Source organism: Uranotaenia lowii, unplaced genomic scaffold (genome assembly GCF_029784155.1).
Source record: "Uranotaenia lowii strain MFRU-FL unplaced genomic scaffold, ASM2978415v1 HiC_scaffold_36, whole genome shotgun sequence".
Taxonomy (NCBI): Eukaryota; Metazoa; Arthropoda; class Insecta; order Diptera; family Culicidae; genus Uranotaenia; species Uranotaenia lowii.
This window is the reverse complement of record NW_026598267.1, coordinates 81,704-107,445: the sequence shown is the minus strand read 5'-3', so window position 1 is coordinate 107,445 and position 25,742 is coordinate 81,704. Positions and strand designations below refer to the sequence as shown.

The 25,742-nt window shown below is 34.4% G+C and overlaps 1 protein-coding gene across 1 annotated transcript in view; it reads right to left on the bottom strand.

Annotated features, from left to right (window-relative positions):
• The window catches only part of LOC129759993 (myosin-I heavy chain), a 68,767-nt gene that overhangs the window by 15,323 nt on the left and 27,702 nt on the right, over positions 1-25,742 (bottom strand). The window contains exons 2-3 of the mRNA XM_055757571.1: positions 19,704-19,819; positions 12,476-12,538 (exon numbers count right to left, since the gene is read on the bottom strand). Of these exons, the coding sequence (XP_055613546.1) occupies positions 12,476-12,538; positions 19,704-19,819 (179 nt within the window). The remainder of the gene's footprint in view (positions 1-12,475; positions 12,539-19,703; positions 19,820-25,742) is intronic.

Here is a 25,742-nt window from a genome sequence, read left to right as displayed (position 1 = left end):
TTTGTCTAAATATTTTTCCAACAAGTAATCCGATCATTGTGAATAATGGGTTGAGCTATCATTCAATATTTGTTATTACATGCAAAAGTGGATGACAATCGAATAGTCGATTAAATATTCATTAGTCCATCATTAACGACAACTGGACGTTATCGTGCTTCCCGGCAAGTAGTACTCAGCCTACTAGATACCAACGATGATTCGCTGATGATTGATGTGATTTCATTACTAATAATAGGTGGGCAATGTATTTTCTGTCATGTTTCATTCTACTTTTGACACTTCGACTACACACTTCGATCGGTATTTCCCGGAACTGCTGTAGAATCCTGTTACCTTTTCAACTGACCTGACTAGAGGGTAGGTCGGAGATGATTGGATAATGATAACGTTTACAGTGTTCCTGAACAAAGTGATAATCAAAGGTATAAGATATAAGTTAGTTCAATAGAACTAAGTAAAGATGAATCACTGTTACAAATATTGTCGTTGAATCAGCTTGAAAATGTAAGGAGTGTATTTGAAAAAAAAAATGCAACACTTTATTCAGTAAATAACTTTTGAATGCCTAGATGGTAATTTATGAAATTTTCAGTGGAACTGAAACGGTAAAACGTTACAAAAATTTGCAAACGTAAACATAACTTTAAATATTAGACCTAGTTACGTTTTTTTTGTAACGTTATGTCCAGTGATATTTGAGATCGTTTCCAATGAAGGAATTTTTCGACTTTAAATTTTGGGGATCATGGGAACAAAGTTGGCCTTGCTCGAGTTCGGTTGTATATTTTTTTTGCGGTCGTGTTTTGTTTCGTGATTTTTCCAAATTTATTTGATTTCCTTCATTTTTAATGACCAAGTTTCAATAATTTTGCGGTTAATTCTTTTATGTCGGCCGAATCTTCAAGTGGAGTGCAATAAACGCAGGTCGTAATCGTGTGTGAAGTTGTTGGAGGTGGACGAATCAAAAGGACTGGTACTGCACCTTCCGAACCGGTCCAGAACCGTTTTGCCCCCAAAGTGCTGTTGGGTTGCAGGAGTACTCTGGACTGATTTAAAATCTTCCTGTTTTCCCTGCTTTTAATTTTCGTTTGTTCTAAGTATCGTTTGAAATTCGTTTAATAAAACATTTTTCTACGTCTCGGTGGTCGAGGGGTTAGCGTGGTAAGACGGTAGTCGCTGGTCCATTGATGGCATGGGTTCGATTCCCATCTCGGTACTGGGTGTTAAAGGTGTTAATCTTAAGTTGTCCACGTCATGTATTCAGTCTGTAAAGCCTAAATCGGCTAAGACGGTGTATGTCTTTTAAAAAAGATTTTTTTCTCCTTTTTTTGCCTCGTTTTACCATCTTCACGGCATTCGCGACTTTATATAAACGTTGCAGTTGGTGGACAGTATTGAAAAACTTATCCGATACAACTGTATTCGATGTTTGCTTTTGGGCTCGAACTCGCGGACATCGGCTCAGGAGACAACAGACTTGCCAACTGAGCTATATCACAAGCCCAGTAGGTCAAATACTTGAAAATGCGTTGATGTGTAGAAATTTGGTAATTTTTCTACAATAACATACAGTTTTAAATTGCCCAAATATTACTACATCGTAATACGATTTTAAACTTTTAATATTGGAAAAAATTTGGTGGAAAAAAAATCAGTGCGCTCAATAAACCGCTAAGCATACGAAATATTTTAAAAAACCTTTTTATCGAATATATGCTCCCATACTAGAATGAGTATATGGTTTTATTTCTCTTGTTTGTCGTTTTCCAAGTTTATTTAAATTTGTCAATCTGGTCATTTTTGTGATTTTTAATGTTTTTTTTTAATTTTTCAATCAATTGTTAATTTTGTCATTTTTGTCATTTTTGTTTTTCTTTGTCAATTTTGTTTTATTTTTTCTGTTTTGTTTTTTTTTTGCATTTTTTCAATAGTTTTTGACATTTACTTTCTTGTTTTTTTTTTGTATCCGTCCGTCGTCCTTAAAGACATTAAAAGCGCAGATTGCGCATATTGTTTTCTGTTTATTTTTCCATATTTTTACTTATTAAAAGTTGATATCACAATCGTCAACCATAGGGTAAACAAAACTGGAAAACATTATATTTAATTTTTGACAGATTCAGCAATTCTCACCTTCACAGTATGCATAGGTAAATGTATCCGCATGGAAATGGAATTCTTTTTTATTCACATGTTTTATTTTGTTTGTAAACACCAACACACCGTTCCAGTCAATCATCATGTCACCCGCGTTTGTTATGTAAACAACGAAAACTAAAAACACCTCTCGAAGAGGAAGCTCCATATCGTCTTCGTTTGTCGTCCTCAATCGGGCATTTTTGTTGTGTTTGTTTTTTTTCTCCTTTTTTGCTCTATGCTTTCCACGCAATAAATTTAAAAGCATGGCTTAAACATATCTACATAATTTGAGCTGGGCTAGCTTAGGGCGATGTTACTGCTATTGAGCAATCATCATGATCCGTCGTGTGCTAGGAAGCGAGCACGTGGTGTGTGGGTGATGAATTGGTACCCCGTTTCAACATTCCTGAATTTCTTCTCTCTGTCATCATTTTAGGATCGCTGCTGGGTTGAAAAGGAATTCAAGAAAAGAGAAGCGATATCGGATTACCCGATCAGAGATGGACAAGAATGCCACCACCAGGCTTTCGATATGTAATCGGTTGTCTGACATGTGGTTTTATGTTCGTTTGCTCGTTGTTTGGTTGATAAGGAATTTGGAAAGCATATTCAATTGCCACCAGATGATCGCCGGTTTTTGGTAAGGGTACACTCGGAATTTTCGAGGAATGATAACTTTTTCTAGAAGGTCACGATTAACAAATCTTTCTTTCCCATTATCAGGTAGCCTGAAAGAGGGCATCATTCCCTGTCTTCGAGACCGGCCAGTAATGTTGATTTGGACCTCTAGACACCCGCAGCCCGGTCAACTAACTCCTCAACATCGAATGCTAATTGTGGGAAACGCAGCCATCCGGAAAGTAAACCATGTGCATCGAAGCGTTTCCAGAATCTCTTCAAGACGGAGCTACGCTAACAGAAAGAAAGAGATGAAAACACAAACCCTAACAAATGGGAGAAGCGAATTCACTTGGGAACAGTCTTTAGGATATCACCGTAAAATCAAGGTGATGTTTGAATATTTAATAAAAGAAGGGAGACATTTTTATGACCGTGTGGCCGGCCATTCTGGATGTTAACTATTCACCACATACTGGATCCACGTGAGAGCCTCCCAGTTCTTTGTTCTAAGTAGGTACGTAATGGCAAATCGGGATGGAATGGAAACTTCGTGAGGATGAAAACTCGAAGGAAAATGGCAAAAAATGCTACCATAAATGTTTTGTGCTGTGAGCAGCCGTAAATTCTAGTTTTCTTTTACGGTTGCTTGTTACTTCAATGTCTATTTGCATAGGACCAATAGAATTCTCGAATAGGCGTTTGAGAAAGAACTAAATGTAATGCTGTCCCCTGGTCGTGCGAAAAATGTCAATTGTGGGGGCAAAATTGATGGTATCGTAAAAAGATTTTTCTTCAGAATTAAAAGCTTAAAACGCCATATGTTGAACAAAAGTGGATCCATTTTTTTTTTCACTTCCAACGTTTCTCTGAAATTTTCCCATCACTTCTGAAAATTGTGCAAAAATGTAAATGTAAATGTTTATCAATGATTAAAGTGTCAGAAAAAACTAAACATAACAAAGTTTACAAAATGTTCAAAAGACCACAAAAATGGCACGCATCACAAAAATGTAAAAAATTAAAAAATCACCAAAACATCGAATTTTACAAAAATAAATATAAAAAAACCAGAAACATGACAAAAATTTGAAAATATTAGAAATTACGGAATAACAAAAAAGTCAGTAATAACAGAAGTGAAAAAAAATTGAAATATTTCTTCAAAAGCCAACGGTTTTCCAAAAAAAACAGCCCTATTCCAAAAAGATCGAAGATTGAACTGCAGGCCAAGGTTTCCGAAATCACAGAAAAATCTGTATTATCAAAGAATTTTAAGCAAAATTTTGTCACAGAATCTGTGTCACAGATCACAGAACTTTTAAAATTTTCACAGAATTCACAGATTTTCTTAATTTGGTACAGATTTCCTAAATTATAAATTTTCATCATACTTTCGACTTTTTATTCGATCTGCTTTACTGAAGCTGTTGTAGCCCAGTTTTTCATAGGGAAATTGGCAGAAATTTTAGCTTACCCTTCAGCAGGAAATTTCTTCCGTACAAACATATATTGAGGCTTAAAAATATGTTTTGCTGTTTCGCTAGAACAAATGGGCAAAAATTCCATGCTAGATTGAACTTCGTTGAGCGGCCCCTTGAAATTGACCAAATCAACTGAAATTAAAAAAAAATCTGAAAAATCATTTTTTTCATGGGTAGTCTGTTTTTCACTAATCACTCATCACTAATCGTACTTTCATAGCCAGATCTTATGTCTGAGTGACTCATACTGAGTCCCAAAAAATAATGAAATGTGTCTTTCTCTTTTGTTTGTTCAAGTTTTTAATCATTTTAACACAAAAACTTTGAAGTTATCAAAAACATAAAGTGGACCACCAGTTTCAAATTAACAGTGTCGTTGGAAGCATGCTTAGAAAAACCTCCTTGATGAAGAAACCATGCGTAATGTAAAAGTAGCTTCGCCAATCGATAGGACTATTCTAAGTGGCTGGAAATGGCAAAACTTAAGAATAGAAGCATTTTGAAGAATTGATGTATAAATAAAAGAATTGGAAATGGTTAAGCTATTATATTGCTTCCTTGAACTGTGTTCAATCATTTCTGGTCATCGCCACTACCTATATTCCACATTCATATAAGTGAATGTTTCAAAGTATGAATATTTCAATTTGAAGACACAACTACAAACTTATGAAATCAAGCTTCTTCGAAACCCAATTGAAAAATCACACTTCAGTCTTGTAAGTTTTCTACTTAGAACCTTCAATAAAGTTTCGTAGTGGATACATTACACAATTTTTTTACAGGACATTTGCTGTAATAATAAATAAATCTTCGTTAACTTTCAAGGAAAACAATTTAAAATTACAGGTTTTCTTAATTACAGGTGATTTATTTTAAAGGTTGCAGTTTTCAGTGACACATAATAGTCTAAATTTTTTTCTGTGTAATATGGACTTGAACTGGAAAGAAGCTTGTGCTCAAACTTTTCACTATAACCGATTCCGACACTATAACGACCATTCCTTGTGTCAAGCCCACTTTCCTACGTAGCACATCGCGTTTTTTATTTTTCCAAATCACAGCAGGCTACATAGTTTAGACAACCGACTATGAAAAGATTAAAACATCCTATCCAAAATCCTTATTCCAACCACACAGCACAAATTGCTTTATTCACTCCTAGTACTAATATATTTTTTTTAATTAAAAATTGTCTTCTAATTTTCAACCACAGAACTAAAAAGGGAAGCTCCAACCAGAGTTTCCTCTACAATTTTTGGGGTCCGGTTCCCGGCAGAGCTCCAGAAAGTACTAATTAAACACCAGAGAAGCGCTAAAAATTCTCTTTCCAGCTGCTCATGATTAACTGAATTCTAGTCTTTTCAGCCATATCTCGATTTATTCCTTGAAAACACTCTCTTATTTATCACTCAAAATCCCGAAAATTACCACGAGCGAAAAAACGCGTGCGTTTGTCGTGGCTCAACGCCTTCTTCTTTGCACTGAAAGGTTTAAGCTGCAAACTTTCCTATTTTTCGGTTTCAAATTTCACTTAGAACCCTTTTATCATATCATGTCATTTCAGTGAAAAAATAAAGCAGATTAATAAAGCTTAAAAGTCCAAATCGTGGGTGCATTAGAAGAAAATCTCGTTAAAAACCATAAAATCCTGAATACAGCCAGCTTTAAAATCCGTTTGATTATGGTTTTCCATCAATCTTGACCCTTCTGGGTAGCAATTGTGATGTACGAGGAGGATCATTTTTCCGGTCATCTTTTGATTCTCTCCGAGTGTTGATATGATTTTATTTATTTTTTTCGCTCCACTTATTGGTACGGCTTTAGACCATCCCGATCAGTGAGTGTTTTCACTACGAGTAAGATGACCGAGATCCAAGACCGAAAATGAGGAATTTCAAATGATTTAAAACAGTTTTCATTTTGAGATTAATGTACTGTTTTTTGCAAAAGTGATTTTCACACACAAAATTCAGACCAACTATATTTTAAGGTTGTTTAGCTACCGATCTTTATCTTCCAACATCTTTCTCCCAGTTCTACAATATCATTCTGGATTCCGATGCAGGATTCCGACCGGCGAATCAATGGAACGTACATGAGATAATGGCGCTTGCTCGTTAGGAACAATTAGACTAACGAGCGTTGCATGATTTTAATTCGTTTTAAAGGAAATTTATTGCATTAAATCTCGTTGATGCATTTGGTTTTTCTCTGAGGATGAATCAGTATTTTTAGATGTTTTAATTGAAATGTTTGAAATTTGAAAGGTTAAAAATCTTGCGTCACATAAAAAGATCAACAACCGAAAGTGTTGCAACCGTCAGCTGCTGGTCCAATGTTCGTTTGGGTCGAAAACTTTTCATCCCACGTGAATGTATCGGCAAAATATGGGTCAAACGCCAGATGCTCACCACAGATTTGGCTGCTCGCTGTCTACCGTCTGGCTAGCTGAGCTAGCTAGAGTATTGAACTCCTCAACTCTTCTGGATGGATGAAATAGATGGATAACGCTGGCTGCCGATCGAAAGTGAAACTAAACGATGATTAGCAGTTCTTCTTTTGAAGTTTCACAGAGGGAGGGATTGGGGATGCCTCTTCGCGTTTGCTCCTAATCCAACTTTTATGACTGGTGGTGGCCAAATTTATGTGTAGGTACTACACCTCCCTTCCTCAGCACTCTACCCATCAAGCTGCTAACCTTTTAAGAGGATTTGGTTTAAGCACGTACAAAGTGCGATTGCTCCACTGAAATGTGATTGATCGGAAACACCGCGGGAACTGTATCTTTTTGCCTAGTAGGTATGTTTGTTGCCTTTTCATACTTGCTTCATCTCAATCGAAAATCAAACATTTGAAGCTTAGTCCAGGGTTCGGCATTTCGCTTTCATCGATAGTTCAGCGCAAAAAGATTGGTGGTTGATGTGAAGCTGAATGGACGATATGATTGGTTCATTGAAAGTTAAGTTTATAAAAGTGAAAATCTACTGCACAACAGAGCGAAGCTGTCGAAAAAAATGTATCAACAATTAGTAGCCGTTGTTTGGTGTTGTAGGTAAGTGAACTGAGGCGATTTATCTTGCTTTGATCTGCGATTTTATTTTTCAACACCTTGCTAAAACAAATGGCAACCAGTCAGTCAGTTAGTCAGGGCTGAGTTCGGTAAACATGTGGTGATTATCGGAGCCATCAATCGCAGCAAAACTTTGAATCAATAATATGGGAAACATTTTGTTTGTTACCCACGCGCAGCACTTTATTTCCGTTTCAGCCTTCCAGGCTCAAACAAATAAATAATCAACCACTTTTTGATTCCAAGTGAAAATATTGATTTACATCGGCTATCACAGGGGCGTTAATTTTTGGCCAGATCCATCAAATAGATTTTCATTCCAATTGATGAACTTCAACATATGGCTGTGAGTTAGGAATTTGACTGTTTCTATTTAAATTCCTGTGTAAACCTAAAGTGATTTGTTGAGTGACATAATTTGAAATCTTTTTTCATGGACACAGAGATAATTCTATCTTTATATATGAGGAGCTTAGAGCAAACGGACATAATGCCTATGCTTATGCTTATGATACATACACAGCCAGATCTTGGCAGCATCCCGGTGAGAAGTAGATTTATTTCTCATCTTAACTGGGCCGGGCCCACTGTGCAGTATTGGACGCAGAGACAACTGAAACATAAGCAGGAAGAAACCTGGACAACAGAACCATACGTTTGCATGATTATAAAATGTTTGAAATATTCTCGTTGGAAGCACATTTTCCAAAATTTACTGTTGACCCTTAGGAGTTCGTGCTTTTATGGGTGGAAATGAGATTTTTCTGCACCGAAATCCAAAACAATACAGTATAGATTCAAACGTTTTACGAAAATAACTTTAAAACCATTAGAGTTTTTTCCTCTCTTTAATATTTCACTCAAAACTGTTTCTGATTAGCATTAAGTACATGGATTGTCTTCTGGAGCGTCAACTATTCCAACATGGTGATTTAATGCGATGGCAAATATCGAGTCAAGAAAATTTTTAAAATCCATATCAAGCTAAAATGAATACTTTGCATGATGTTAAAATGAAAGATTTGAACATATTAACATAAGCAGAATATTTATAATTTCTTCGAAAAAAAGAGCTTATAAAATAACAAAGTAATGGGAAATGAATGTTCTTGAAATTATCAATCTTTTTATGAAATTCCCCAGATTTAGCTAATCCTTTCTAAAATTCAGAAATATAAGGTTAAAATCGACTAACATTCAAAAATTATTCTCCTGACAACTGGTAGAATTTTCAAAATTCATGGCATCATGGCATGTCTTCAGAATCATAATTCTGCATTCAGAATAATCTCATTTCATGTCACATGTGATTCTTCAGTATTGTGCGTCCAATTAAATGAAAAATGAAATTCTATAGGACATTGTAGATTATTTATTCATCAATTAGGGCTTGTGATATAGCTCAGTTGGCAAGTCTGTTGTCTCCTGAGCCGATGTCCGCGAGTTCGAGCCCAAGAGTAAACATCGAACACAGTTGTACCGGATGAGTTTTTCAATAACGATCCGCCAACTGCATCGTTGATAAAGTCGCGAATGCAATAAAGATGGTAAAACGACTATAATCGAAACAAAAAAAAATTCATCAATGCTTGCTCAAGCTTAGATTACTGGTAAAAAAACTGTAGTTTGAACAGTATAAATCTGTAATAATATGGGATTTTGTAAACCTTCACCGAAAATTCGTGACAAATACAAAAACATTTTAACTGGCAAAATCAGTTCAAGAATAGGTTTAAGTTTTGAAACAAAAATTAATATAAATAAATCAACAATGATTAATTCTAAATCAAAAATGAAATAAAATTATGTCCATTACTGAAACTTCGTTCTAAATTTGTATGCTTTTGGTAGATATCAGCTAAAGCCATCACACTTGAAATTTTAAGTGTGTTAAGACACTCAAAGGTTGATTTTTTTTAATGTAAAATGTACATATTACTCAATTATTTAAAAAAAACTGCATCGGGATGATTTTAGATATTGATTACAAGTACTAAGCCCGTGATTAAGTTTTCAAATACATTTTCAGAAATGGAATTTTTAATCATTCTAAATGCTGATTCGAGTTTGAAAAGCTGTCAAACTTCAATTTGTAAGTTAAATTCTTAGTTTTGGAATTTTGTATTTAAATTTCATGTGCTACATTTTCACTTTCCAACGAGTTATTTATTAAGTAAGCTTTTCAGATTTTTTTTTCTGTACGTATCCAGGCCAGGTAAATCCGGACATTTGATTTCTACATTTTAAACCCCAATCTGTATAAGTTTAGGGCAAATCCAGCCAAAATCTAGGTATTTCCGATTAAAAAAGACAAGAAAAAGCTGAAAAATAAACACAGGATTAATTTTACCAAGGTACATCAGCGGCGTTCAAATCTTATCTCAAAATTCTCAAAACTGCATACGCAATTATTTCGTTAACCCTCATCCGTCCTATAAATTTTTACCCGTTACAGTCCCTGGAGTGTCAATTTGACACTCCTGACTAATACCAATATATCTCTCTTCTCCTTCAACCCTTCTGTTTTTCGTTATTCAAAGTCTAAGAAAAAAATCCGGAAAACCATACTTCGGACAAAACTGTAGATCATCTACGAAATGCTCAAATAAAATTTCTCTTAGTATCCAAGAGAGTTTAAGTTAAAAGCTATACGTTGCACATAACGATATACTTTTTTGAATTTTTTTAAAGACCATGACCACAAAAAAAAAGTTAAAAAGTGGTCTAAAACCGTACTTTCCAATCATTGAATCGTCAAAATTGTTTAAGTCAAACCAGATAAATTTTGAAAATAAAGAATCGAAAATTTTACGTAATTTGGCACATTTTTGCATTTTTAGATTTTCAAAATACGAAACACAGAATTTTAAACAAATTTTCAAAGGTAGCTGTTTTTTCAGCCTCTAGTAAATTTTCAATTTCTCAGATTTTTCTTGCACTTAAATCCAACTTTGCACTGAATTTCGAGTATATTAACGCGAGATTTTCAAAATGAATTTATATTCACCAGAAAGAAAATTTCATATCCATTCTAGTGGTGTATTTAATTACATTAGCGCTGCGAAACTTTTCTTGTTCACGAACGGCCCGGAATGCATTTCACACTAACATATGGCTTGCCAAACCATTGTCTTTTTACCGAATTTTTCGGTAAAAATTGATGTCTCCATCTCGTCAATATTTGGGCCATCCCGAACAGTGTAATAAAAAAAACAAACACACACATAGGATATTAGTGAAACTTCATGTTTCTTCGAAGAGATCTAATTTACTTAACTCTAATGCGTACATCATTCAAGGATCTTACAAATGCTAAAAACTACCAGCACACAGAAAGAGTACTATATATTCGATCTCATGACCTCTGGCTTAGAAGACCTGAACGTTATCCTCTAGGCCACGGTCGGCGGCTAAATACTGATCACCGGAAGCCTGCTGTAATCAAACTTGCTATTGGTTTCGTCGTCGATGGTAACGCAGTTGATTATATAATAATCATATAGAGCTCTTGGTTTGACACAAGCAGCTTGTTTTTGACTCGGCTTTCGCTTCTTCTGCTTCTTATATGTCTTTAGACCCAATCTTACCTTGGCACGCTGAACAGTGCAGATAGGGGTTCGCGTTTTTGGCCACATTCTGAACTGAGCCAGTCGTCCTACTAGCGTAAGCACGCATGACTTTCCGGTTCAATGTTTTGTCCACCGGACTTGGTTTCTGCCCAGATTTTTTGTTGTCCACGAACCTGCTTCTCTCTCCACTCTTTCGAATCGAATTTCAGACCGCTTTAATGCTTACTTCTTCCATTTTTGCCAACTGACTCAGCGTAATGATAGTACGCCATTTGTGCACGATATTTTTGCACTTTTCCTGGGAAATGCTTCTTTCCTTGATCCGATCTGGCCCAGATTTGGCAGGAGATATTGTACTAGGGCTAGGATCAATTTTGGCCAGGAGCGCAAAACAATTCATAGGTCTGAATTGCCCATACAAATTCGGGGCAGTCTAGTCCGCAACAAATCTAAACGGGTTAACTCAAAAATTAAACATACTTTTCTGCAAAAATCGAACCAAATACAGTAAATTTGAAATTATATTTAGTATCAAAGATACTAAATTGGAACGAAAAAACTCCTGAAATCAAAAAAATGAAGTTTGGAAAGATAAGAAGAATAAGCCCTTTGTTGCTCGTTTATTTTAATCTCAGGCACTATATTAGTTCCAGATATTTGATCAATCCGTGATGAGCCGCTTGAAGCATCACTTTCCATTAGCCCAATTATAATAATGTGCATGCTCGAGCACCTCCTCTTCAGCAAGAGTAAGTATCATCGACGAGCCGACGAGCTGCAATAAAAACTACCAAATCATAAAGTCCTAATTTTTATAACCATCACTCGACCGGCCGACACGGCAGTGGCGGCAATTTTATTTTGTTTTATTTCACTTTATTTTGTTCACCCGTCGACTTCGTCGTTCCCCGGAGTAGAGCTCCAACATATTTAGTTTCTTTACAAATTTATAGCACCGCTTCCCGGGCGAACATAAATCACTTCTCCAAACATAATAACAGCATACTGTCTGTCTGAACTGAACTGAAGCCGCTAACATCAGCGCATAGCGACGACAGCACATATCGTAAGCATGAATATTGGCATTACCTACTCTACACAAACGGCCAAATGGTTCAGAGCGGAACTTCCGAAAGGGCCGAAAGAATACGGGTTCGGGATCACAGAGGCTGAACGTGTCAACAAACGACAAGCTGTGGCCGCACTCCATCAGCGCGCAAAACAGCACGCGAGCCACAACATAGCACAACATCACAAAAAAAAACAAAAGAATGTTTTATGCATCTCCACATACTTTGTTTTACTTCTTTTTGTTTTTGTTTTTTTGGTCGCCATGATTCAAACGATGCAGTTCCATTGCAGCATCCCAACTGCTAAAATTGTACCACCACGACCACAAACGATCCGTATCGCTTTTGGAACTATAAAAAGAATGTGGATGTTTTTTTTTGTTCGGAAAAGCGAAAACCGAGAAAACGTTATGTTGCTAAGCGTGGATTGAGTTGTTTTTTTTTTTTGCTATTTAGTCATTTAAGCCAACCAAAAATATTTCGGAACAAATCAATTAAACATTCTTAACCATCACTTACCTGTGTGTAGCAGTCAATCTCCTTGTACGGATTTACAGCAACCAGAATAGAACCGGTGTAGGTCTGATGAGGCCGAGTTAGACTGTGAGTTAAGGAAATTTTTGGAGCTCAGATTCTATTTAGAAAATATTCCAACTATAAATACCGTGTAAAAATTCATGCCATTTAATCTAAGCTATCTCTCCCCATCTGAAAGTCACGTGATGAAGTTCCCCGAAAAAGAGACTGACTCATCGCCACTTAAGCCACCTTCCGAGGCTTAAAAATTTCTATACTATGCAACATTAGCCATAAAAACCTAGATTCTGATGCTGCAATTTATCTCTTCAAGCATCATTCGTCATACTTCGCGTTTCACATAGCGTATAAAACAGATAATGGCACCCCGCATCTTCTTTCCGTAGAACCTCCTTCAGGAATCCGCTTAAAGCCGTCGATCGACGTCTCGCTCATATTGGAGTCCGGAATTCCCCCGTCAACCATCATCTAAATGGCCTCGTCAAACTCAATCTATGATGCGCTTATAATAAACCGAATACAACCTTCGAATTGCATCGTCGTCGTCGTCGTGCGACTTAAAACAGGATGGTCGCCATTCATCATCGCCATCATCAGCGTCAGCATCACAGTCAAGAATGTAGCTATGTTTTATGATAGATTCTTGGTGGCATTTAAAAACTCGACGATTGCGTTATCGTATCGTCTTGCCCTTATGCTGTTTATGATCGTTTGGCGAGACCGAGCGAATGTGTGCCAGCCAGATTGCTGTAAAAAGTAGATATTACCCTAAATTTTCGTTCTATCTTTGCTCGTGCTTTCCCTCTTAAGAGAAGAATTATTTGCTCCCCTTCAAATTTCTAAAAAATATCAATGAAAATGACATTTATGAAAACATTAGTCATCAACCTAAAAGCATCAAAAAATCGTTTGGATCGAGAAAAGCCAAAAAAAACGAAAAATTTTAAATCATTTTTGTCATTGATTTATAATATTCTTGTCATTTATGTCATGTCAAATTTGTCATTTTTGTCATTTTTGTCATTTTTGTCATTTTTGTCATTTTTGTCATTTTTGTCATTTTTGTCATTTTTGTCATTTTTGTCATTTTTGTCATTTTTGTCATTTTTGTCATTTTTGTCATTTTTGTCATTTTTGTCATTCTTGTCATTTTTGTCATTTTTGTCATTTTTGTCATTTTTGTAATTTTTGTCAATTTTGTCATTTTTGTCATTTTTGTCATTTTTGTCATTTTTGTCATTATTGACATTTTTGACATTTTAGTCATTTTTGTCATTTTTGTCATTTTTGTCATTTTTATCATTTTTGTCATTTTTGTCATTTTTGTCATTTTTGTCATTTTTGTCATTTTTGTCATTTTTGTCATTTTTGTCATTTTTGTCATTTTTGTCATTTTTGTCATTTTTGTCATTTTTGTCATTTTTGTCATTTTTGTCATTTTTGTCATTTTTGTCATTTTTGTCATTTTTGTCATTTTTGTCATTTTTGTCATTTTTGTCATTTTTGTCATTTTTGTCATTTTTGTCATTTTTGTCATTTTTGTCATTTTTGTCCTTTTTTGTAATTTTTGTCATTTTTGTCATTTTTGTCATTTTTGTCATTTTTGTCATTTTTGTCATTTTTGTCATTTTTGTCATTTTTGTCATTTTTGTCATTTTTGTCATTTTTGTCATTTTTGTCATTTTTGTCATTTTTGTCATTTTTGTCATTTTTGTCATTTTTGTCAGTTTTGTCATTTTTGTAATTTTTGTCATTTTTGTTCTTTTTGTCATTTATGTCCTTTTTATCATTTTTGTCATTTTTGTAATTTTTGTAATTTTTGTCATTTTTGTCATTTTTGTCATTTTTGTCATTTTTGTCATTTCTGTCATTTTTGTCATTTTTGTCATTTTTGTCATTTTTGTCATTATTGTCATTTTTGTCATTTTTGTCATTTTTGTCATTTTTGTCATTTTTGTCATTTTTGTCATTTTTGTCATTTTTGTCATTTTTGTCATTTTTGTCATTTTTGTCATTTTTGTCATTTTTGTCATTTTTGTCATTTTTGTCATTTTTGTCATTTTTGTCATTTTTGTCATTTTTGTCATTTTTGTCATTTTTGTCATTTTTGTCATTTTTGTCATTTTTGTCATTTTTGTCATTTTTTTCATTTTTGTCATTTTTGTCATTTTTGTCATTTTTGTCATTTTTGTCATTTTTGTGATTTTTGTCATTTTTGTCATTTTTGTCATTTTTGTCATTTTTGTCATTTTTGTCATTTTTGTCATTTTTGTCATTTTTGTCATTTTTGTCATTTTTGTCATTTTTGTCATTTTTGTCATTTTTGTCATTTTTGTCATTTTTGTCATTTTTGTCATTTTTGTCATTTTTGTCATTTTTGTCATTTTTGTCATTTTTGTCATTTTTGTCATTTTTGTCATTTTTGTCATTTTTGTCATTTTTGTCATTTTTGTCATTTTTGTCATTTTTGTCATTTTTGTCATTTTTGTCATTTTTGTCATTTTTGTCATTTTTGTCATTTTTGTCATTTTTGTCATTTTTGTCATTTTTGTCATTTTTGTCATTTTTGTCATTTTTGTCATTTTTGTCATTTTTGTCATTTTTGTCATTTTTGTCATTTTTGTCATTTTTGTCATTTTTGTCATTTTTGTCATTTTTGTCATTTTTGTCATTTTTGTCATTTTTGTCATTTTTGTCATTTTTGTCATTTTTGTCATTTTTGTCATTTTTGTCATTTTTGTCATTTTTGTCATTTTTGTCATTTTTGTCATTTTTGTCATTTTTGTCATTTTTGTCATTTTTGTCATTTTTGTCATTTTTGTCATTTTTGTCATTTTTGTCATTTTTGTCATTTTTGTCATTTTTGTCATTTTTGTCATTTTTGTCATTTTTGTTATTTTTGTCATTTTTGTCATTTTTGTCATTTTTGTCATTTTTGTCATTTTTGTCATTTTTGTCATTTTTGTCATTTTTGTCATTTTTGTCATTTTTGTCATTTTTGTCATTTTTGTCATTTTTGTCATTTTTGTCATTTTTGTCATTTTTGTCATTTTTGTCATTTTTGTCATTTTTGTCATTTTTGTCATTTTTGTCATTTTTGTCATTTTTGTCATTTTTGTCATTTTTGTCATTTTTGTCATTTTTGTTCTTTTTGTCATTTATGTCCTTTTTATCATTTTTGTCATTTTTGTCATTTTTGTAATTTTTGTAATTTTTGTCATTTTTGTCATTTTTGTCATTTTTGTCATTTTTGTCATTTTTGTCATTTTTGTCATTTTTGTCATTTTTGTCATTTTTGTCATTTTTGTCATTTTTGTCATTTTTGTCATTTTTGTCATTTTTGTAATTTTTGTCATTTTTGTCATTTTTGTCATTTTTGTCATTTTTGTCATTTTTGTCATTTTTGTCATTTTTGTCATTTTTGTCATTTTTGTCATTTTTGTCATTTTTGTCATTTTTGTCATTTTTGTCATTTTTGTCATTTTTGTCATTTTTGTCATTTTTGTCATTTTTGTCATTTTTGTCATTTTTGTCATTTTTGTCATTTTTGTCATTTTTGTCATTTTTGTCATTTTTGTCATTTTTGTCATTTTTGTCATTTTTGTCATTTTTGTCATTTTTGTCATTTTTGTCATTTTTGTCATTTTTGTCATTTTTGTCATTTTTGTCATTTTTGTCATTTTTGTCATTTTTGTCATTTTTGTCATTTTTGTCATTTTTGTCATTTTTGTCATTTTTGTCATTTTTGTCATTTTTGTCATTTTTGTCATTTTTGTCATTTTTGTCATTTTTGTCATTTTTGTCATTTTTGTCATTTTTGTCATTTTTGTCATTTTTGTCATTTTTGTCATTTTTGTCATTTTTGTCATTTTTGTCATTTTTGTCATTTTGTCATTTTTGTCAATTTTGTCATTTTTGTCATTTTTGTCATTTTTGTCATTTTTGTCATTTTTGTCATTTTTGTCATTTTTGTCATTTTTGTCATTTTTGTCATTTTTGTCATTTTTGTCATTTTTGTCATTTTTGTCATTTTTGTCATTTTTGTCATTTTTGTCATTTTTGTCATTTTTGTCATTTTTGTCATTTTTGTCATTTTTGTCATTTTTGTCATTTTTGTCATTTTTGTCATTTTTGTCATTTTTGTCATTTTTGTCATTTTTTTCATTTTTGTCAAATTTTTTTATCATTTTTGCCCTTCTTATTATGTTGTCATTTTTGACAATTTGAAAATTTCTGTCTTCTTCTTATTTTGTTCTTTTCTATTTGGCTTCAAAATGCTTATTCCAAATCAGTGACCTGATTTGTTTTGATTTTTGTTTTCCCTATTTTCAATGACAAGTTTGTCTCGAAAATTTTCTAAATAATCAAAATGCGTGTAACAGTGTTGCGATTTTCGTGCGTTTTTTTCTGCTCATTGTTTGTAAACCCCTGCAAAAACGGCGGTTCGAAGTGATATTAAAAGGTTTACACGATTTTATTTTATTTCAGATAAGTTTCGAATAACAACAATAAGAACGCAGGCAAAATAATGGAAGCCATCCGTTGTTTATCAATCATCATCACGCAGTTGTTAGAGAGTAGAAATTGGAAGTAATTTTTTAATTAACACATCTCTTTAACTTCACCCGATCGATCGGCTCTTCTTTTGTCGGTAAAATATTGCGCGGTGTTGATTTCATTTGTGAACGAATATGGGGCGGGGGAGCAAAATGAAAAAAATGCGAACATACATATGGGCATTCCGCCAACAAGTGCACTTGACTCGCTCGTTCGCTCTAACGAGATAAGACACCATAATGAGTGATAAGTGCGTGTGAGCATTTTTCTTTGTGCATTTGTTTGCATTTGTTGCTGCTCTCTGTTGCTGTTGTTTGTTGTTTGATTCCGCATTGATTCGGCTTTCTTTGAAATGCCAATTGATCGCGATTAATCACGATGATGATCATTTTATAGCAAACGAACCCGGATAAACAATCACAACCATTTTTTACGACTTAGATTGAGCCGATTGTGGAGGCGATCTAGCGTTACACCGCAATTGGGGATAATGTTTCTCACGTCTCGTTTCGTTGTCCCGACCCCGAGCTCTGATCTGAGTTGGAACAGTCATGGGAACAAAGTGGTGTCGTAAAAAATCACATCTCATCAAATTGCCTCAACACGAACTCTCCGGGGAAAACGTACCCAATTACATACCCAACTTCATGTAGGTCATCAGTTTTCGTTACAACAGTGGGTGTCCAAGTGTGGCAAAAATAATATCGCTATATTTGCTAACAATTTAAAAGAATTCATTACAAGGCGACTTATTCCCAGTGTGTCGACCTTCTTCCATGCAACTGGAATCGGAGATCTTTCTGGGCAAAACTGCGTCAATCGTAACGCTTGTTCGGAACATATCAAACACTTTAAACCAAGTGTAATATATCAAGATGTAAAGCAATTTATAAGTGGCAATTTATGTGCGACCATCCTCTCGGTTTGTGATCAGCTGGCCTGTTGCTGCTGCTGCTGGCCGAATTTAAATTTGTCACGGAAACAATGAAACCGATTATATGGGTCATAAATTGCAACAGCCAGTCGCTCTTCAGTAGTTTCGTCAGCTTCTTTTTCTGCTCCCCCTAACTATTTACTCATCAGCAGCCACTTGGTGTCACAATTATGCTTATTATGGAACACTACAAACGACATGGCTCAGTTACTGATTATGAAACTGCGAGAAGTAGAAAAAAAAACTTAGCTACAAATCTTAAACTGAAAGAGAGCATTCAGGAGGTTTTTGTTCATTTCGCATGCAATTTGCTCTTGAAAAAGGGTTTACAGAACGGCTGTATGCAAACACGTGCTCAAGTGAATTGTTTTATTTTCCGAGCGAGTGGTGGCGTGGGGTAGAATTGCTCAGCATCACCTACAGCCCTTCTCTTTCGGCACCGCTTTTTGCAGTTGGAATTATTTTGCTTAAATAGTCACCAGTCACAAAGTGGGCAGATTCATACATCATAAGCAGGAAATCGACCAAGAGAAAAAAAAATAATTTGGCGTTTGCAATCAACATAACATAATATATTATTTCGAATTGTAGAAAACAAAAAAAACCCTCAACTTATACTGGAAGATGTTTCACCATCGTGTTTTATAGATTCCAGCAATGTAAAAATTAAACGTTAAAAATAACAAGAATCATCAGTAAAATTTTAGGAACATTAAAGGGTGGTGCTTTTTTGCTTGTTGAGAAGTAGGCAATGACTTTTGCTAATCGAACGCGTTTTTCTTTCCTTCCGCGGAAATATTACAAAATTATTAATTTCATTACGTAAAACAGTCGGGAATTAACTAGAAATGGATTCAAGTGAAAGTTGGAAGAAAGTGCAGAAGTGTCCACCGAAAGTTCCGAATATTTGGAGGGGAATAAGTGTTATTTAATAAAAAGACTTTAAAACCGGTAGCTGCAGAAACGGAGTGTTAACACATTGAATTTGAATTTTATTCTTGTGTGGAAGTCTGGGGTGGTTAGGGGAAGCGCATATTGTGACCAATATCTAGGAGACTTAGAAGTTCATCGAAAAAAATTAGGCTTGAATGATCGGTTAAAAAAATTAAAACAAATTGTAGAAACCATTTTTTTCACCATCAAAAACCATGGTGCTATTTTTGTTTCGGTAGATAACTTATAAGGCTTAACTAAATTCCAATAACATAAATCTATCCTGAAGATGCCAGTTAACGTTCTAATACGGAACGAAATTTTTGTTTAGGCAATTTACCCCGGTTTTTTTTTTCTTTTAATCCACCGAAACAGAAGGGAGGGATCAATGTATATTCGAATGGTTGCCTTATGATGAGAATTATGAAACAAGCGCTCCACTTCGAAGACTCCAGCTCATCGAAAGCGAAGGAAAAAAAAACTCCAAATCTCATGGAAGCTGCTCTTCCACATTCATCATGTGACTTTCAGCTATCCTATAAACAAATCACCGAACCCTTTGAAGCTGCAGAACTTCTCCTATAAATATAAATAAAAAAGTAAAACAAAAAAAACTTGACAAATTCGAACCCGGACAGCTGAAAGAGGCCGTCAATCTCTTCTTCACACCGTCCGACGACCGGAACCTTCCCTTTGGGTTCTACATCGATTTGCCGTTCGTTTTTCTTCCTATTTAGCCTAGTAAGCATGATTTAAATTGAGTCAGTTTTTTTTTCAAAAGGATACATATATCTGGTCCCGTTCGTAGCGGACTTTCAGATTGCGGTTGATGCCATTCTCGTCGATGTCGGAGATGCAGGTCATATCCGGAACACCCTTGTCTGGCGTTGAGCCAACGGCACCTGGAGAGAGGAGAAAAAAAGGAAAAATTAGATTCGATTTCAAAAAATAAATTTATTTTAAAAAGCAAGTTATAAAAACTTCCAGCAACAAACCGCCTTCAAAAACAAGCCTGAAAACGAAAGTGTAAACTGTAAACACGTAATAATCGTAACCCTCGAAAATGAAGAATTAATGACGTTCATCAAGACTGACGTGCAATTACCACCTTCGCCTTCGTCTTCACCGACCATGAGAGATCGACCAAGATGATCTTCCACTTGCGTTTCTCGGTGCTGCAGGTGAGTTCAGCAGGTAGCAGAGAACAAAATGCAGCAGCCGGCGGCTATAATTTGCTGAACAAATTTCGTCTGCCACAATGCATAAAACTCACGATGGCACGAGCGCATTATTACCAACTTACTTATTTCGGCATTGGAGGCATACCTGCTGTATAAAATGTGGATGCAAACAATTTGCAGACAGAGCCAGGCCAGATCCAGGTGAACTTGGGCCGAAAAAAAACCTGTCCGTTCAATCTCAAGGTTAGTTATTCGAACAAGTTTCGGCAAACAAAACCCGTGAAGACCGGTCGCGCCTTTAAATATGCCTGTAACAGTCTGATCCCATACACACGTACAGCGCACCAACATGTTTCGTCGATTTGCGTTTTAAAGATGTGGTTAAACTGGTTGCCTTCAACGCGGTGATGAGGCCTCGGCTAGCTCGCTCGCTCGTCATGGATTATTACCGAAGACAGGTGAGAAAATGATTCACGGGCACTTGCAAGTAACAGCATTCCGTAGCCATGCCGGGTAGAATTACACGTACTTATACCTAATGTCTTTTTTTTCTGAACAATCCAAAGAATGAGGAAGTGTAACGTGATTTGAAGGCAGACCTTGAACTATTTATCACAAGTTGAAATTAAAAGTTGTCTAGATTGTCATTCTTTAGGATGTTTGAATGTTTCTTCTGGTTCGGTGGCATTATTGAATGACATTGAAAATCGAAATACTGAGGACCAGCACGAAGGCAAAGGCAGCACGAACATAATAAATAATGCGTTTGATTTCAAAAGACACTTTTACCATGAGATTTAGATTAAAAGAAATGACTTTATGGGTCACATATTGTTAACCTTGGATGGGAATATGTCATTTTTGTAATTTTTGTTTTTTTTGTAATTTTTTTTCTTTTTGTTATTTTGTTATTTTTTTTTTAATTAATTTTTTTATCTATTCTTCTCAGAGATCAAAGCAACCCGTGCTTCGGACATGACATAAAATTTTTGCACTCCGCGTTTTCGAATTTTTTAAAGATTTTTTTTTTTCAATAAAAGTGGTTAAAACAGGCGGATATATTGAATTGCACTCAAGTCTTCAACAATAATAACTCTCAAATTCATAAGAATAGTAAGTTGTGTGATTTAAGTGAAAATCAAATGTGTTAAAATAATTTCATGTCGAAGGTTTTGTTGTAATTTTACGCTCGCGTTTGGTGTGTTAAACAGATCAAACAAGAGTTAAGTTCCTCTTCAGTCTTATTAAGAATCTGGAAAAGTTATGAAAACGGGCATAAATGAATGATAAACATAATGCTCAAAGTTTTTCAAGATAAACGGAATTGAGAAGTATTTACAAACGAGTGATATACAAAAAAGCAATCTATGCGTGTTTTTTTATCGCCCGACAACGATTAGAATGCGTTATGCTCTTTGATGGCTGCATTGTGTAATTTGTATAAGAGAGTGAAATTGAAAAATTGCTTTTTCGATTGCAACCTGCATGCAACATCATGCATATTTTGTGGCCTGCTGTGACTATTTGAAGTTTTCCATATTTTTATTTCGATCACTGGAAGCTTAATGTCTTTGAAATGGAGCTGCGCAAAGATAAGTATCATAAACAGATGACTTATTGAAAATTCATAACAAATTTTGACCCATTAAATGTATTCGAAAATAAGTTGATTTAATTTATATTGTTACTAAATCCTAGTTTTATCAGATTTATAGCATACCTTTTTCATGAATTTGAACTATCATCAATCTACTTGCAGTACTGCATTGCTCCGTTAAAAATGGAAATATTTTCCTCTTTTCAGCAGAATTGATTTTCTTATGTCACTAATCACTAATCGTACTTCCATAGCCAGAACTTATGTCTGATCCCAAAGAATAATAAAAGAGTTTCATTATTCTTCTTGTCTTTGTTCATGTTTTTAATTATTTTAACATAAAAACATTAAAATGATCAAAAACACAAAATGGTTGGGCCTACCATGGAGCAGAGAACGCAGAGACATCTGGAACACAGGAACAGAAGAAATGTGGACCACCAGTACCATACGTTTCAAATGGGGAATATCGTTGGAAGCATGCTAAGAAAAATGCTCCTTGATGAAGAAACTGTACGTTATGCGAAGTAACTTCACGAATCATTGGGACCATTCTTCAGAGGCTGGAAATGATTTATTTTGTGAACAGAAATCACAAAACCTGAACAGAAGTATTTTGAAGAATTTGATGATAAATGGATTTAAAGATTCTAAGGTTTACTTTTTCTCAGTTGAACTGTTTTGGATTTCAGTGCACAATCATTTCTGGTCATCGACCAAGGATAAAGCGCCTTTACTCGCTCTTGAAAATGAAAAAGACAATCGAAAAATATTAGTGGATCATAAAACCTTGCGAGGTCTATTTAGAACTCGAAAGGTTTTATCAAAAAATTAACTTTTATAATAGAAATGTACTGTTACTGATGTGTGACATTTCCAATGTATGTTAGAATTTTTATTTAAAGAAAAAAAATGTACAGAAATTGCGATTTCTGAAATTGTAAGTCTTGATTAATTATGAGTTTAACTATTTACCTTCAAAAAGACTTAATTGCACGAGTAAAAATATTAAGGATACTTATCTTTGCGCAGCAGGAGACGTGCTAAGAGAGACGTTTAAATTGAAAACGAAAAGTTTTCTTTTCCCTAAATCAAAGACAAAGAAAGGAAAGGTAAAACGACTATTTTTCTTCATGATTTTTGAAATGTACAATAATCGATGAAGTTTTTAATTGCTAGGACATTTTTAGGTTAACTCCCTCTCCCGTGAATTGCTGAACGTCCAGCAACTGTTCTCCCAGATACCATTCGTCACCATCCCTAAATCACCTCCTTTGTCAACACTTCCCCACAAAACTCGACAAAAGTATTCAATCACAGCAATCCACCAAACTCAAGGCATCACCATGGTACCACACAATTTTTAGAAGTATTCGAATCAACAACAACGCGTTGTATCAACGGCACGTACAGAAAGGAAATTTTTCTTCCAATACAACTTTCTCAAACACAATTATGAAAAAAAAATTAGTCTTAAAATTCTATATCTTCAAATTTAAAAAAAACACTTTTTCAGGCCATGTGTAACTGAACATAAGATTCGGAAAATAACATTCACAATCGCGTGGCAGTTTTTTCGACTTTGATCCCCAGGTGCTAAGTTTCACAAACAATATTGAAACACGCCTTCCTTTCCAGCAATAATTTAAGAGTACAACACAACATACTTGATTCACTAAATGTTCCATCAGGCAAATGAATAAACATGTGTTTAATTTTTTTTTACTATTTTCATATGAACAATTAGAATTTTCAAAAATATTCTGGAAAGCGACGTAAAAAAACGCGTGCGTTCCGAACCGATCACCGCCTACTTCTCCAGCAGAATCGATTTTCTTATGTCAGAAAAAAAGAAAATATATTTTAAAAAAAACTTATATAAGCTGGGGTTGTCTTTGTCGATTTATTAATGTTTGTTTTTTAATGAATTTTTGGCAACGAGAACGTAATTCATTATTAAAACAATCATGTTTCAGTTCTTACCAAGCCGAATAACAGTTTCGAATCGGAAAACCGAACAAACTGCATATTATTCCGTACAAAAAAAATTTCCTTGAGCAAAGCGTGCTTTTTGATTTTCCCTTTAAATGGCTCTCAGCTCACTTTGGCGTAACGCATTTTTCCCATTTCCACTGCCAGCAACATTGATTTTTTTAAATAAAATCTTAAAAAATTGGAAAAATATCCCGATCCCGATCAGGAGATCATATCAAAATAAGAACTTAAACATATCTCAACGAGATATGTATATCTTTCTCAGTTAGAATATTGTTCTCATAATTTTCGACTCTTAGTTTATTGAATCTTGGTCAAATTTTTGGGATACCAAAAATGGAGCATGATTTTAGCAAATAGTGTGGGTTACTGACATTCCACTAAAAAAATTTCTCGAAGCATTCATATCTTGATAAGTTATAATTTTGATAGGTTTTGTTCTGCCCAATATCAAACTATGCTATCTGAACGAGATATAATCTTGATAGGAGCATATCAAAAACCGATATAATTTAGCTATGATCGTATAGATTTTCTGATATAATTTGAGATATTTTAACATCCTACGAGTACTGATTTATCATTTAGATAGAAAATAAATTAGTATCAAAATATCTCATCTTGATATAATTTTGTTTTACCCTCCTGATCGGGAATCCCGACCATTTAATGATGAATGAATATAATGTTCCATGCAATTTAATACAAGGAATGATCCCACCGATGTTTTTGTGTTGATCCTATCATTCTTTACATTTGGGGACCATATTTCCAGGATACCGGGAGTAGGCATCACGTTGCAATGTAAACGAATCAGAGCAGATATATTTAGATTATTTTATAAACATTCGGATAAGTACAGGTGAATCGCAGGTAAAAAATCTATCTCAGCAAGCCGAGAACAGAAAAAATACATTTACGTAGAGCGCATAAAGGGCCAAACAAAACACATCAGAGTCGATTTCCCCCTATTCGTTCGAGGCTTTCCACAATTAATTCATGTCTGTTATTTTCGAGGAACAAAATTACTTCTAAACTTTCACACAGCGCTCCTGGGCACTCGTCGTATAAAGCGCGTCATCTAACAAACCCAGATTTCCATACGAGAATAAAATTTAAGTTCAATGTGTAAACAATCCGTTTCTGCAGCTACCGGTTTGCAAATCTTTTTATGAAATAACACTTAGGCTGATGTCATGCTGAAGCAACTAGCAACGCGACCTACAACGCAACGTTCACACGACTAACCAGCTCTCATTTGATCTCCATGGAAATCGCGCAGACCTGTCATACTGGTCGCTTTGAATAGCGCGACCAATCTGATGCCAATGTGTTTTGTAGCGCGACTAGTAGGAAATCCAATAGAAATATTGTTTTTTCTCGATTTGAAGCAGTGATTCCGGGTTTTAAGCACAATAGTACGAAGATCTGTCCGAACTTGTGATAATAAACTAAAAAATATCTTAATCGGCGAGAAAATTTTCATGAATTCTTAGTTCCGGCAAAAAACAAGGAATTTTGTCTGTTCAATTTTCGGCATTCTTGCAATCCGGGTCGTGATTTGATGAGTTTTTGATGGCTCCCGAAAGAAAGGAGACGATTCAAAGCATTATCAGATGTAGAAAAGTGATGATTTGTAGGGAATTTCAAAGTGACAGGTCGCGCCAGCATGACATACCAATGCGTTGCAACGCAATCTTATTGGAACGTTGCGTTGCGTTGCGTTGCTATTTGCTTCAGCATGACATCAGCCTTATCCTCCTCTAAATTTTCGGAACTTTCGGTGAACACTTCTGCACTTTCTTTCAGCTTCCACTTGAAGCCATTTCTAGTTAATTCCCGACTGTTTTACGTACTGAAACTAAAAATATTGTAGAATTCTCGCGGACGGAAAGAAAAACGCGTGCGATCAGTAAAAGTCATAGCCTACCATCTACAACTCACTCGGAGCGAAGCGTGCTTCTAATTGCCACCTCTGGTAGTACCTAACAGGATAAACCATTCAGGTCAGGCTCGTGTCTACATGAACCCAACTTCAAGCCCATGCATAAG